This window comes from Ahaetulla prasina, chromosome 2 (genome assembly GCF_028640845.1).
Source record: "Ahaetulla prasina isolate Xishuangbanna chromosome 2, ASM2864084v1, whole genome shotgun sequence".
NCBI lineage: Eukaryota > Metazoa > Chordata > Lepidosauria > Squamata > Colubridae > Ahaetulla > Ahaetulla prasina.
The window spans coordinates 180621176-180635875 of record NC_080540.1 but is presented as its reverse complement, the minus strand read 5'-3'; the positions used below and the strand labels follow the sequence as shown (position 1 = coordinate 180635875).

At 44.5% G+C, this 14700-nt stretch overlaps 1 protein-coding gene across 2 annotated transcripts in view; it reads left to right on the top strand.

Annotated features, from left to right (window-relative positions):
- Nucleotides 1-14700, top strand: part of LOC131190959 (mitochondrial adenyl nucleotide antiporter SLC25A23-like) — a 49967-nt gene that overhangs the window by 19437 nt on the left and 15830 nt on the right. The window contains exons 3-4 of one of the 2 annotated variants that reach the window (XM_058168531.1): nucleotides 4402-4489; nucleotides 5065-5176. In XM_058168531.1, the coding sequence (XP_058024514.1) occupies nucleotides 4402-4489; nucleotides 5065-5176 (200 nt within the window). Of the gene's footprint in view, nucleotides 1-4401; nucleotides 4490-5064; nucleotides 5177-14700 lie in introns of those variants that run through there. The other variant, XM_058168532.1, reaches the window with a different exon arrangement.

Here is a 14700-nt window from a genome sequence, read left to right as displayed (position 1 = left end):
ATGCAAATATGTCAGAACACAGTTCCCATGAACCCAACAAGCAGCTTGTTGGGTTAAAACAACCTCTTTCTTTCAGGAATTAATTTCCTAGAATTCTTTACTCTGGGTAAATGCCAAGGCCAACTTTTCTGTCGTTTCCCAATGAATACAAGCCAAAGGCAGAGTGGGTTCCCATGTTACACTGAGCCATACAATCAGTGGTTACAAATAATAACTTCTGGGCTTATAGAGCATGTCAATCCAGAGCTAAACAGACTTACTTCAAACCTGAGCAGGCTGTGTGATTCAAATCATTTATTTAAAAGCAGTCCTGGGAGAAGAGAGTTTGACCTGTTTGTGCTATTCCTCTGTTGTACTAAGTACACAGTCTCTGACCCTTTTCCCACTTGGACTGAATGAATTACAGGCATGTCCTAGCAACATTTTTTTTTAATGGGCAGGCTGTGCCCAATGACGTTTCTTTCTTTTCGTCCTCAGCAGCCCGTGACTTAAGTCATCCTTAGTGCCAATATTATTTATGTTCAGCCTCCGTCCAAAATCCATGTTGGATGGAACACAGCAAGAAAATGATAAGCAAGATAAAGACTGGTAACGGGGTCAGCAGACATCATGCCGGTATAGTTTTATGCTTGTTCAAGTAAAAATCCAAAAATGTTTCAACTCTCCAAATGGAAAAAATATTCTATAAGGTCAGGACCATGTTAGTTTTCTTGTGAGAATGAAAGTATTCAGAAATTTCAAATGGAAAAACGGAGGTAATTAAAATGGCTGATTTCCCTCACTAGTTACTTTCCCGCACAGTCTTGCTGTTTTAGTTTAGTTCTGTGATGTTTGTTGGATTGTACTCTCCCTCCCAATTCCTATGCAAATACTCTCCACCAAGTAAAGAGTTGCATCAGCTAGGCTGCTTACAGCAGTCAAAGCTAAATTGATACTCTGTGGGAATCCTGCAGGTCGTCTGTAAATATTACCCAACTTGCTGCCCTCTGAATGGTTGTGTTCCCAATTCCATCATTTCCTCCTATGCTGACTAGTAGATTAAAGGAGCTTGCAGCCCAACTTCTGTGTGAGATAGCACAGTAGTTCTCAACCTGTGGTCCGCAGACAACCTGGGTGGGTGCAGTGTTGTCACAGGGGGTCTGCAAAGACTAGAAGAAATGTTATGATTTAAATCTTGAGTTTTGATGGGCCATGGCCATGGCCCATGGCCACAACAGGTATTTAAAGGGGATCTGTGATGAAGAAAAGGTTGAGAACCACTGAGATAGCACTTTGAGAAAATTCTAAGTCAACTAGCAGCTATGTTTATGATTAAGATGAAAAATATGGTTAAAAACCAGGTTGGATAGATTCATACAGAATAATAATAATAATAATAATAATAATAATAATAATAATAATAATAATAATAATAATAATAATAATAATAATAATAATAATATTTTAATTTGTATACCGCCCTTCTCCCGAAGGACTCAGGGCGGTGAACAGCCAAATAAAATACAAACAAAAGCACGCACAATATTAAAAACAACCCTTAAAAAACTTATTCAATTAGCCAGAAAATTTAAGATACAAATTACACCCTATAAAATTACAGAAATTTAAAATCCATTAAATTAAATTTAAATTTAAAAAATCAAGCCAGTCCAGCCATACGAAATAAATAGGTTTTAAGTTCGCGGCGAAAGGTCCTAAGGTCAGGTAATTGTTGAAGTCCAAGGGGGAGCTCGTTCCACAGGGTAGGAGCCCCCACAGAGAAGGCCCTCCCCCTGGGGGCTGCCAGTCGACATTGTTTGGCTGATGGCACCCTAAGGAGTCCCTCTGTGGGAACGCACCGGTCACTGGGAGATAGAAGACATCAGTAGACGGTCCCATAAGTATCCCGGTCCTAAGCCATAGAGCGCTTTGAAGGTGGTAACCAATACCTTGAAGCGCACCCAGAAGACAACAGGTAGCCAGTGCAGTCTGCGCAGGATAGGTGTTACATGGGAGCTCCGAACCGCTCCCTCAATAACCCGCGCAGCCGCATTCTGGACTAGCTGGAGTCTCCGAGTGCTCTTCAAGGGGAGCCCCATGTAGAGAGCATTGCAGTAGTCCAAGCGAGAGGTAACGAGAGCATGAGTGACCGTGCATAGGGCATCCCGGTCCAGGAAGGGACACAACTGGCGGATCAGGCGAACCTGATAAAAAGCTCTCCTGGAGACAGTCGTCAAATGTTCTTCAAAGGACAACCGCCCATCCAGGAGCACGCCCAAGTTGCGCACCCTCTCCATCGGGGCCAACGACTCACCCCCAACAGACAGCCGCATCTGCAGCTGACTGTACCGGGGTGCCGGCATCCACAGCCACTCCGTCTTAGAGGGATTAATTTTGAGCCTGTTCCTCCCCATCCAGACCCGTACGGCTTCCAAACACCGGGACAGCACTTCGACGGCTTCGCTGGGGTGGCCTGGGGTGGAAAAGTACAGCTGCGTGTCATCAGCGTACAGTTGGTATCTCACCCCAACACCACTGATGATCTCACCCAGCGGCTTCATATAGATGTTGAACAGGAGGGGTGAGAGAATCGATCCCTGTGGTACCCCACACATGAGGCACCTCGGAGTCGATCTCTGCCCCCGTCAACACCGTCTGCATCCGGTCAGAGAGGTAGGAGGAGAACCACCGATAAACGGTGCCTCCCACTCCCAACACCTCCAACCGGCGCAGCAGGATACCATGGTCGATGGTATCAAAAGCCGCTGAGAGGTCTAATAGGACCAGGGCAGAGGAATAACCCTTATCCCTGGCCCTCCAGAGATCATCCACCAACGCGACCAAAGCCGTCTCCGTACTGTATCCGGGTCGAAAGCCGGACTGGAACGGGTCTAGATAGACAGTTTCATCCAGGTACTGGGGTAGCTGACATGCCACCGCACTCTCTACAATCTTCGCCGTAAAGCGAAGATTGGAGACTGGGCGGTAATTTCCTAAAACAGCTGGGTCCAGGGAAGGCTTCTTGAGGAGAGGTCTCACCACCGCCTCTTTCAAGGCAGTGGGAAAGACCCCCTCCCGCAAAGAAGCATTTGTAATCCCCCGGAGCCAGCCTCGTGTCACCTCCTGCATGGCCAGCACCAACCAGGAGGAGCACGGATCCAGTAAACATGTGGTGGCATTCTAAGCTATAATACTAAGCTATAATCAACAAACCACATTATGTGATGTATGAACCTGAAAAGGTGGCTTGTATATCAATACTATCGTCTATCACTGACCTGTAAACTCTTAGTACTGTATAGATTTATAAGGGAAAGCCATAGGGATTAGAATTATAAGGATAGCTGCCATTACACTCTTGGCTTGTATTGTAGTTCTCCAAATGAGTGTTGCTTAGGCATCTTAATCAGTCTCAAATATTTGGTATAAAATATGATTTGTTTAAAACAAAATGACCATCCAGCTTTCTATTTTTGCCTCTAGTATTTTTAGGTCTAGTGAAGAAACCCTTGCTCTGTCCGAGAATACATGCAGGCATTAATTCATCAATATTTTGATTTACAAAGTGCTCTCAGTGCTAATTTAAACATTAAAACTATAGGAAAAAAACAGTATAACCAATTAGCATCACTCTTTTTTCCACTCTGTTCCAAACCTTCTGGGAGGGAGAAAACTGGTTTCAACCGTTTGTGGCTAGTACGTACCCTACTCAGACATGACACTGCTTTCCTTGTGTTCCTAGTTTTAGCAAAGCATTTTCTGGAGCTGGGACCTTTGGGGCATAACATTGAGACAAATGTTAACTACGCCATCCTTTACAAGCACGTGCTTGTAGAAACAAAGCTAATAAATCTTTGACAATGCTGCGGGAGCCCATTTTCCAGCTGTGCTTTCTTTTTCACTCAGCACTCATTTATACCGACTGCTCTGTGTTCTCCTTTTCATTCATTCTCTCTTCTAGTACAGCCCTTCAAATATCCAACCAGCAATCTCCCTTTCGGTCTTTTGCAGAGCCCTGTGAGGTTGTTTGTCCTCTAGCTCTTTAAGCATTTGCTCTTAACTTCTGATCAGTTCTTCTTCAAGCTGGGAAGATTCACAAAGGGCTAAATATTGGCAGTTTGGAAAAGAGGGATGGCTGATTTTATAATCTCTTTCTCTGCACTTGCAATATACAGCCCTGAAAAAACTTTCAAGATGCTACCTGGTATAAATTGCGATCTGTTTAAAACTTCTCCAAACCCACTAGTCCTTTGACTCTGTTTCTCTCTCTCTCTCTTTCTTAGGCCCATGAAAATTTTGAGCACAGCTCACTTCATCCTACTAGAAACCTTCTAGGCTTCTCCTAACCGATCAGTTTCCTGGACTGATCCCTAATCCCCCAAATGGATAGCCATGCTCCTTGTCTTTGTATTTATGTTGCAGGCCAGATCGATGTCTCTGAGATCCAGCAAACTTTCCAGTGCCTGGGAGTTTACATCTCTCTCCAACAAGCGGAGAAAATCTTGCACAGGTGAGACTCAAACTGTTCTTGCTTTGCACTCCTCCTATCTCCTTATCCTACAATATCTGAAATGTGGCGAGAGGTGTTTCATTTTGCTGGGTTGGAATGAAACCAAGCAGTTGCATTCATTTCTGGTTACCAGCTGGACTAAAAGTTTGGAGGAGAGGACAGTACTCAGGAATGATCTGAGGCTACTGATTTATCCTATCAGCTCTCAGTGCCTTCCCTGAATCTATCACATTTATTTCCCTCTGTGTTGACATAGAAGAGTGGAAAGTTAAAATGGCCTGTAAAGCCCTGGTGTTGATGTCACCAGTTAATAGATTTCCAAAGACTGCTTCTCTGAGCATTTTATAGAGAGTTTTCACTCTCAGAGCTGGAACTAGTCCTGCTACTACAGGTAGTTCCAGCAAAGACACTGGGATTTCTATTCTGCATTCTGTCCTACCATTTGAACAAAGCATCCTCTCTGCTCTAGGTTGCCCCCTTGTTTCTACAGTGAAGCTTCAGTTTTCCTAAAGAGGGGTAGAATCAACCCAATATAGTTCCTTGTCCTCGGTACAGTGTGGGCTTGTGTTTTGCAGCATCGACAAAGATGGCACTATGACCATTGACTGGAATGAGTGGCGAGACCACTTCATCCTCAATCCATTAGAGAACATGGAAGAGATAGTGCACTATTGGAAGCACTCAATGGTAAGCCATATTTCCCATCTAGCCAGGCCTGGGATTATTGTCTACTCCATCCCTCTCCTCTGTTTTGAAAATTGGCAAGCTTGGAGTTACAGAACTAAAAGAAATCAGACCCAATAGGTGAACAGCCCATAGGCAAGTCACATCTCTTTGCTCTGACGACTAGGTCTGGAAAGATATTGAATCTAGCATGAATGTAGCTTTGGGGAAAAGAACATTTATATCTTCCTTACATTAAACAACTGCATTAGTGGGCTATATGTTTCCCCTGTTTGAAGTGAATATTGCCAGCCAGCTGTAATTATTTAATCTGAAATAACTTTGTCTCAAATTAGGGGATCCAAGGCAGCTTCTTGGGTGTCCTAGAAGAACCTGGCTTAGATTTCCACTGGGGAGAAAATGGCCATAAAGAGCACAAAGAACAGCCTTATGGTTGAATGAACAGCCTTATGGTTGAATGGGACCCATAAGGCTGTTCTCCATCCACTCATTCTGTGGGGGAGAGGGAGAGCCTTCAAATGTTATTGGATTACAACTACCATCACCATGGACCGCACGGAGGACATTATTAAGGTTCTTAAGATTGGGGGAGTCTTATGAATATTATTTGCATTCTCTTTATCAAATAGAGATCCTCAAATGAGGCCACTTATTAAGAGAAAACTGGAGGAAGAGCTCAGGGAGGTTTCTTTATTAGGGAGATGAGTGGCATATATATTTAATAAATGAAATACTTTGTTGACTTCTGGGGGGAAATATTCTTTAGAGCATACATTATTTGGGTGAGAACTATCCAAACATGAATTTTCTTTTGCATTATGTTCCTGCTTCTCTGTTTTTTGTTATGGGTGGAACTGCAGGGTAGCATCCCCACAGTTTGATCCTCTTCAGTGTTTCATTGCAAAGAATCCTGCCATATCCTATCCACACTGCTGGACAAGACATGATGGGAGGTATTCTGACTTATACATATTTTAATCCACCCACCTCAGCCTCTTTTTCCTCCCACCCTGCTCCTGATCAATCCTCTGAACACAATTAAGTTGTATGTGTAGATGTTTGCACCTTTTAAAAATATTTGAACACAGAATTCTGGAATTGCAAAGTAACCTTTCCATTCTATGTACCTTGCTGTGTTTTCATGTTAATCATTATTTCTGTTATTTGTAACATGTGAAAGACGCTAATTTCAAGAAACATAAATAAGAGTTTTACCTTTAGTTTATGTCCTTATTGCCAGATAGGTCATCTTTGTTAAGAGAAAGAAATTATAGATTGGCTGTGTAGTTCAGTGGGAGGGTTGTAAGCATTCTCACTAAATTTTAAAATGCATTATTAATGCCCAATTTTTTTGAGGCAGGGTATTGGTGTCACATGGGATGCTAATGGATGCTCATAAGCATTATGTTGCCTGCACTAAAATAACATTTACTTTACAATCTCCATTTCAAAGCTGATTTTAAACCACAAGCGTCCTAGCTAAAATACAGATTATAATTTGGGGGATTTTATTTATTCACAAACCTGAGTTGCTGAATTCTGTCATTTAAAAGCAATTACATTTCTTCCAACTCTGAATTTTACATTTTTTCTCTACATGATCTCTCACACACACACCAGTTAGAAAGTCTGCAATTTCGGCAAATCAGTCAAGAAACAAGTAACTTGGAAATTTATCTTATATTCTCTGACTTCTTTCCTGCTTTCCTGAATGTTGCAGATATTGACTGAGGTTGAAGTCTGTAAGCACATGGGGGAAACATGTTAAAGCAGTGTCTTCCCCAACTTGGCAACATTAAGATGTCTGCACTTCAACTCCTAGATTTCTGGGAGTTGTAATCTACACATCTTAAGGTTGCCAAGCTTGAAAAATGCTGTGTTAACGTTATCTTTATGACATAAAGAAGGAATGCATTTATGAAAGTTAGAAACAAGGGAAAGGGAGGGGGAACCTAAGATGCTGAAATAATATAATTTATTAAAGATAGACATACAATGCCAGAAAATGGGAACAAGTTTGTTCAGTTGGCCTTTCTGTACAAAAACATAGAATGTAAACAAAATCATAGGGTAGAAGGGACTTTGGATATCATCAATGTCCACTCAGCAAAGGGTTTATTTATTTATTTATTCAATTTCTGTGGCCTCCCATCTCAGTCAGTGATTATTAGTAGAATAACCTCCAACAAAGGAGAATGACTGTTTCATGTGGCTCCCTATTCCATCGGCTTACAGCTTTGAACTCTGTACAAAGTCAGAGTTCCTCCCGATGTCTAGTCTGAATCTTTTTCCTTGTGGTTTTAACTTACTGGTTCTGGTTCCACCCTCAGGTAATTTCTACTTGTGGAGGAAATTATGTGACTAGAGGGAAATTGGAATAGAGAAGAAACAAAGGGGGTGTGCCTTTGCATAGAAGCCTGATGGGGGAGGGAAGTAGGCTGCAGCTAGAGTGCCAGGTAGAAAGCAGTAACAGAGAGCCAGAAGCCACACAGGTAGTCCTCGACTTACACTTCATTTATTGACAGTTCAAAGTTATAACAGCACTGAAAAATGTGACATATGACTGTTTTTCACAATTGCAACCTTTGCAGCATCCCCATAATCACATGATTAAAATTCAGATGCTTGGCAAGCGGTTCATATTTATGACTGTGATGTCCCGTGTGATCACCTTCTGTGACCTTCTGACAAGTAAAGTCAGCAGGGAAATCAGATTAATTTAACAACCAGGTGACTAACTTATCAACTCTAGTGATTCACTTAACAACTAAGCCATGGTGGCTCAGTGGTTAGAGTGCAATACTGCAGAACACTTCTGCTGACTGCTGGCTGGCTGCAATTTGGCAGTTCAAATTCACCAGGCTCAGGGTTGACTCAGACTTCCAGCCTTCTGAGTTTGGTAAAATGAGGACCTAGATTGTTGGGGATAATATGCCGACTCTGTAAACAGAGGGCTAGAGAGGGCTATAAAGCACTGTAAAGCAGTATGTAAGTCTAAGTCTAACTGTGCCAAGAAAGACTGTAAAATGGGGTAAAACTCATGTAGCAACAGAAATTTTGGGCTCCATTGTGGTTGTAAGTAAAAGACTACCTGTATTTGGGGTGTGAGATATTGCCTTTGATTTAAACCAGCTCTTTTTTCTTCCAACCCCTCCCAATCAGTTTTGTTCCATCTCGAATTCTGGGATTTTTCCTGACCACATGCTTGAAATGTATTCTTTCTTTTCTTTTGGAAAATTGAACAAAGATCCTTTAATAGTAAAGCCATCTGATGGTCTCGCCCGTATAGCAGAGGCCATTCCTTGCCGTGGGCAAGAGGTATCTTGATTGTATTTGGCTAGATCCTTCACAGTAGAATTCTCCTGGTATGGGAGTGGCTAGCCTTGATTTTTATCTTGCGTTTTGATTAGTAGGCCCTCTCCTTGGAATGAGTGCTATTTGACTTACGCAATTTTTGCCGTCTTTGTGATGGAACCTGAAGTCTTTTTACAATATGCCAAAACTTCAGCGTATCCATTTCAAAGATTACATTTGCCTTTGATCTGGGTTTCCAAATACATGTGTCCCTGTGAGGGAGGGACAGAATCCTCTAGGAAAAAGAGGATCTGAAAATTTGTTATCTCTGGGCTGGATTTTAGCCAAGGTTCTCTATCTTCTCGCTGTGTTAATCTCATCGGTTGATTGAAATAGGGCAGATTAAAGTTTATATTTAAACACAAAGTCATCTGTAGCAGATGTGCTGAGTACAGAGAAAGTACAAGTTTCCTAGGATATTTCAAGGTAGAAGTCAAGGCAGCCTAGTCAAATCTCAAGAAAAATGTAACCTACCAACCATCATGCATTTTAAATTAAACTCAACATACAATGACTAGATTTCCAAGAGTAAAAACCATTAATCTGTATATGTTTATATGTTTATTATTGCAGTATTAATCCAAAACAAATACTCTAGCAGGCACAATTAGGGCTGCAAATATCTAGGCTACAGCATCCACTAAATGGCAGCAAAGAGATATAAAAAAACCCAACTTCTGCCATCTACTACTCTTGCACCTGCGAGGCTCCCCCGCCTCGCAGGAATGGCCCTCTACATTACCGAGGGCCGGCCTTATTGATGGGTTTTGGGACCTAGAGAGGTGGCATGCATCTAGGAAGAATCTTTGGGGATTTTTAAATAGGTGTTTTTTAAAGGGGGGGAGGGTAAGGACGGGCGATGGGGTAACCCGCCGGGGAGGGGTCCAGTTCCTGCGTCTGCTCGCGGCGTTATTCCAGCCGGTCCGAAGGTAATGGGGGAGGGTCATGTTCCCGTTTATGAGGGTAGTTCTATTGGCACGGTAAGTGGGAGGGGCAGATATGGTGGAAGTGGGGGGCCGTATCGATCTCTGGGGGGCGTGCCCGCTGTTTGAAAGCGGTCACGCGCTCCAGCCCCTCAGGCTTCTTCCGTTCCCCGAGTGGCCAGTTTCCTCAGAACTTGGACCTTCGGCTGATGTTGTGCAATGCACGGTCCGTGGTGAACAAAGCCCCTCTGATTTGTGATCTTATACAGGAGGGGGCCGCGGACTTTATGGGCATTACGGAGACCTGGTTGGGCACGGAAGGGGGGGTTCCCCTTGTCGAGATGTGCCCACCAGGTTTTCGAGCATTCCATCAGCCGAGGGCCCAAGGTAGGGGTGGGGGGGGCGGTCGTTATTAAGGAGAGTCTGGAACCGAGGGAGACCACTGTACCTCAGATATCTGGTTGTGAATCCCTCTTTGTGAAATGGGCTCGTAGGATTCAGGTAGGCTTGTTGATCACGTACCTGGCTCCTTGCTGCGTGACAACAGCCCTGCCTGAGCTGTTGGATGTGCTTGCCGGGGTGGCGGTTGAGACCCGCAGACTTATGGTCATGGGGGATTTCAACTTGCCATCGACCGGTGTGGCATCTATGACAGCTCGGGAGTTCATGGCCTCCATGACGGCCATGGACCTGACTCAAGTAGTTAGCGGCCCTACTCACATTGGGGGAGGCACACTGGATTTGATTTTTATCTCTGGGCAGTGGTTGAATGATCTGGACTTAGGAGATTTAGTTATTGAGCCACTGTCATGGTCAGATCATTCCCTCCTTCGTCTGGACTTTCGGACCGCTACTCACCACTGCAGGGAGACGGGACCAATGCATTGGTTCCGTCCTAGGCGCCTAATAGACCCGGAGAGGTTCCTGACGGAGCTTGGGCCGTTCCCTGAGGATCTGGCCCATGGCCTGGCCAAAGAGCTAGTCGCAGCCTGGGAACAGGCTGTGGTCGGGGCTTTGGACCGTGTTGTGCCTTTGCGGCCTCTGACCTGGCACAGACCTCACTCGGCTCCTTGGTTTTCCGAGGAGCTGAGGGAGATGAAGCACCGGAAAAAACGCCTAGAGAGTGCTTGGAGATCCAGCCATACGGAAGCCGACCGAACACTAGTTAGGTCATATATTCAGACCTACCTAGTGGCATTGAGGGAGGCTAAGCATTCCTACGTTTCCTCCCTCATTGCATTGGCAGATGGCCGCCCTGTTTCGGGTGACCCGCTCTCTTCTTCAACAGGAGGAGTGGGATGAACCCCTACAGGGACGAGCCGAGGATTTTAGTATGTATCTGCACGATAAAATCGCTCAGCTTTGGGATGGTATGGATCAAAATTGGGTAGATCCAGGTGAGGTGTCAGAGACTCGTTGAGATTATTTGGGATTGGTTTGACCCTGTGGCTCCTGAGGACATGGACAGGTTACTGGGAGGGCTGAAAGTTACCACTTGTTTATTGGACCCGTGTCCCTCCTGGTTGGTGTTGGCCACGCAGGAGGTGACACGGGGCTGGCTCCGGGGGATTATCAATGCTTCTTTGTTGGAAGGGGTTGTTCCTTCCGCCTTGAAAGAGGCGGTGGTGAGACTCCTCCTCAAGAAGCCTTCCCTGGATCCGGCTGTTTTAGGAAATTATCGTCCAGTCTCCAACCTTCGTTTTGTGGCGAAGGTTGTAGAGAGTGTGGTGGCACGTCAGTTACCCCAGTACCTGGATGAAACTGTCTATCTAGACCCATTCCAGTAAGGTTTCCGACCTGCGTATAGCACAGAGACAGCTTTGGTCGCGTTGGTGGATGATCTCTGGAGGGCCAGGGATAAGGGTTATTCCTCTGCCCTGGTCCTGTTAGACCTCTAAGCGGCTTTTGATACCATCGACCATGGTATCCTGCTGCACCGGTTGGGGAGTTTGGGAGTGGGAGGCACCGTTTATCGGTGGTTCTCCTCCTATCTCTCTGACCGGTCGCAGACGGTGTTGGCAGGGGGGCAGAGATCGACCGCGAGGCGCCTCACTTGTGGGGTGCTGCAGGGGTCGATTCTCTCCCCTCTCCTGTTCAACATCTATATGAAGCCGCTGGGTGAGATCATCAGTGGTTTTGGGGTGAGTTACCAACTGTACGCTGATGACACGCAGCTGTACTTTTTCACCCCAGGACACCCCAATGAAGCTGTCGAAGTGCTATCCCTGTGTTTGGAAGCCGTACGGGTCTGGATGGGGAGAAACAGACTCAGGCTCAACCCTTCCAAGACGGAGTGGCTGTGGATGCCGGCACCCCGGTACAGTCAGCTGCAGCCGCGGCTGACTGTCGGGGGCGAGTCATTGGCCCCGATGGAGAGGTGCGCAACTTAGGCGTTCTCCTGGATGGATGGTTGTCTTTTGAAGACCATTTGACGACCGTCTCCAGGAGAGCTTTTCATCAGGTTCGCCTGATTCTCCAGTTGCGCCCCTTTCTTATCCGGGATGCCTTATGCACGGTCACTCATACTCTTGTTACCTCTCGCTTGGACTACTGCAATGCTCTCTACATGGGGCTCCCCTTGAAGAGCACCCGAAGACTCCAGTTAGTCCAGAATGCAGCTGCGCGGGTGATAGAGGGGGCCGCTCGTGGCTCCCATGTAACACCACTCCTGCGCAAGCTGCACTGGCTGCCTGTGGTCTATCGGGTGCACTTCAAGGTATTGGTTACCACCTTTAAAGCGCTCCATGGCTTAGGACCGGGTTATTTACGGGACCGCCTGCTGCTTCCGTTTGCCTCCCACCGACCTGTGCGCTCTCACAGAGAGGGACTCCTCAGGGTGCCGTCGGCCAAGCAATGCCGGCTGGCGACCCCCAGGGGAAGGGCCTTCTCTGTGGGGGCTCCTACCCTCTGGAACGAACTTCCCCCGGGACTTCGTCAACTTCCTGACCTTCGGACCTTTCACCACAAGCTGAAGATGTACCTATTTCTTCGAGCAGGACTGGCATAGGATTTTAGAATTTTATATGTTATTATTGGGGTTTTAAATTTTAACTGGGTTTTATTGTTTTATATATATATTAAATTGGCCATATTTGATAGGTTTTTTAATTACTGTTTTATGATATTTATTATTGTGGTTTTATTTGGCTGTGAACCGCCCCGAGTCCTTCGGGAGAAGGGCGGTATAAAAATTTAATTAAATAAATAAATAAATAATAAATCTACTGACCATCCAGGATATAGTATTCTGGAGTGGACAGCCATATCAAATTGAATAAATTAAATTCAGACATTTGCTGCCCCCCAAAAATGATCGCTATAAGCTCAGTAAGTGATGAAATGGAAACTATTCCCTGCATTGTGGCTGGTATTAATCATCTAATGGTCTTGCAGCTGAAACCTCCTGCTATTTATCCTGCTATTGCTGGATGTATTCCTAGAAACTAATGTTTTCCTAGTTTGGGGTCGGGGAGTTTACCCTAAACTAGGATTGTCTTGGAAAAATTGGGATGTCTGTTCCTCTGATCTCAATGGAAGTATTCTTCTGTTTTGTGTTGTATAGGATAAGTATAGGAGATGGTTGGAATTCCAGTCCTTGTTCACAGACAATAATGAGGAATCCATTGATTGGAATAGAATGGAGACCAAAAGACAGTTCATGTTACCAGTGGTATCCCCATTTCTGCTGAGGCTTGGGGAGATGTTCGGAATCTGTATGCAATCCATGGGAAGGTCTCCTGCAAAGCCCCATTTCAATGAATAACATTTTGTGTTAAAATTAAAAAAGAGTGCAGTTTCCTTTCATTTAAAAGTTAGGAAAATGTCAAATTACACCCTGCATTCTATTTGGTGGGATTCGGGAGCCAGGCTTCACTTGAATTTGCCTTCTTCCGCATCAAAATATTTCAAAAGTCCATCCTTTCCCAAAGATCTATTTCTTTCTCAGCTTCTGCTTGGATTGGAGCAGGTCCATTTCGCATCATATAATCCACAAATGCTGATAGGATTGACTCTTTCAAGTCCCTCCCCATCTACATTTAGCTCTTCAATCCCATTAGAAGGTTGCTGGAAGGCTTGGCTGTGTCCCTTCCTTGCCTTCTTCTCATCTTGCCTATCCTTACCCATCATGGAAAAGCTTTTTTCTATTAGGAAGGGCCCCAGTGCCTCAGGGATCCATGGTGATGCAAAGCTGCTGACCCTGGTAGAACTATGGGAGGCTGACCATCGACACGGCAAAGGCTTGGAGCCCATTGTGGGAGACTTTGAACTGGTAGGTCAGGCAGTGCTTCCTTCTGCAGTATTTTTCTTCTTTGGCGCTGCCCTCCAGATTCCTCAGGCTTCTAGTTCTGTTGCCCTCTCTTTGCCTCACTGAGCCCCTTTGATTCTGTTTATGTCTTGTAGCTCATCATAAAAACAGGAATATAGGGACTTTGGCAGGCCTGTTTATAGAAACTGGGTTCTGCTTCTGGTGTTGGTATAAAAAAAGCAGCACCTGAGTCTGTTTTGCCGTTTAACAGGGTCCTTAACCAATCCCTATAGACACACAACAAAGGAGCTGATGATCTCTGTACATATCCTCTTCACTTTTTGATAAATGCTGAAGCAACTGGTTTCTTTGTGTAATTCTTTTACATAATTATGTAATTTTGGGGATAAATGCATTGGTTTGTTATACAGTATTTTTATTCTGCCTTTCCTCCAAGGAGCTTAGTATAATAACATTTTATCCTCAAGATAACCCTGGGAACCTATTCTTGCCCCAGGTCATCTGTGAGCTGCCTGATTGAGAAGATACTTTAATCTGGTGTTTCTGGTCTATATTGCTGGTACTGAATCAATTTACTATCCCAGCTGCACTGTATCATTCTGTTCCCCATAGACCTGTGCATTTCCAGGATATTTAAAATGAAAAGTATTATTAATTTGTTGTTTTGCCATAGAAGCTACATTTAGTATTTTTTAAGGAACATTTTGGATAGGAAGGCAATGCTTTGAATTTGCAGAGTTCACAGTAAGGGCTGTATTTACACAATTCAGTTTATTATCTCATGATGATTCAGTCTCTAGTTTCTCATTTTGGATTACTTTATTTTTCATCCTTAAGAAGAGCAGGTAAAAGACTTTAATTCTGGATATTGAGAAAAGGGAAAAAGTATGACTAAGGAAACCTCTAAAGATTAATGCCAAAATAGAGAGGACCAATGGGCAGAGACCAAGATGTTTTGACTGGTTTTTTTCCCCTAGTTTAGA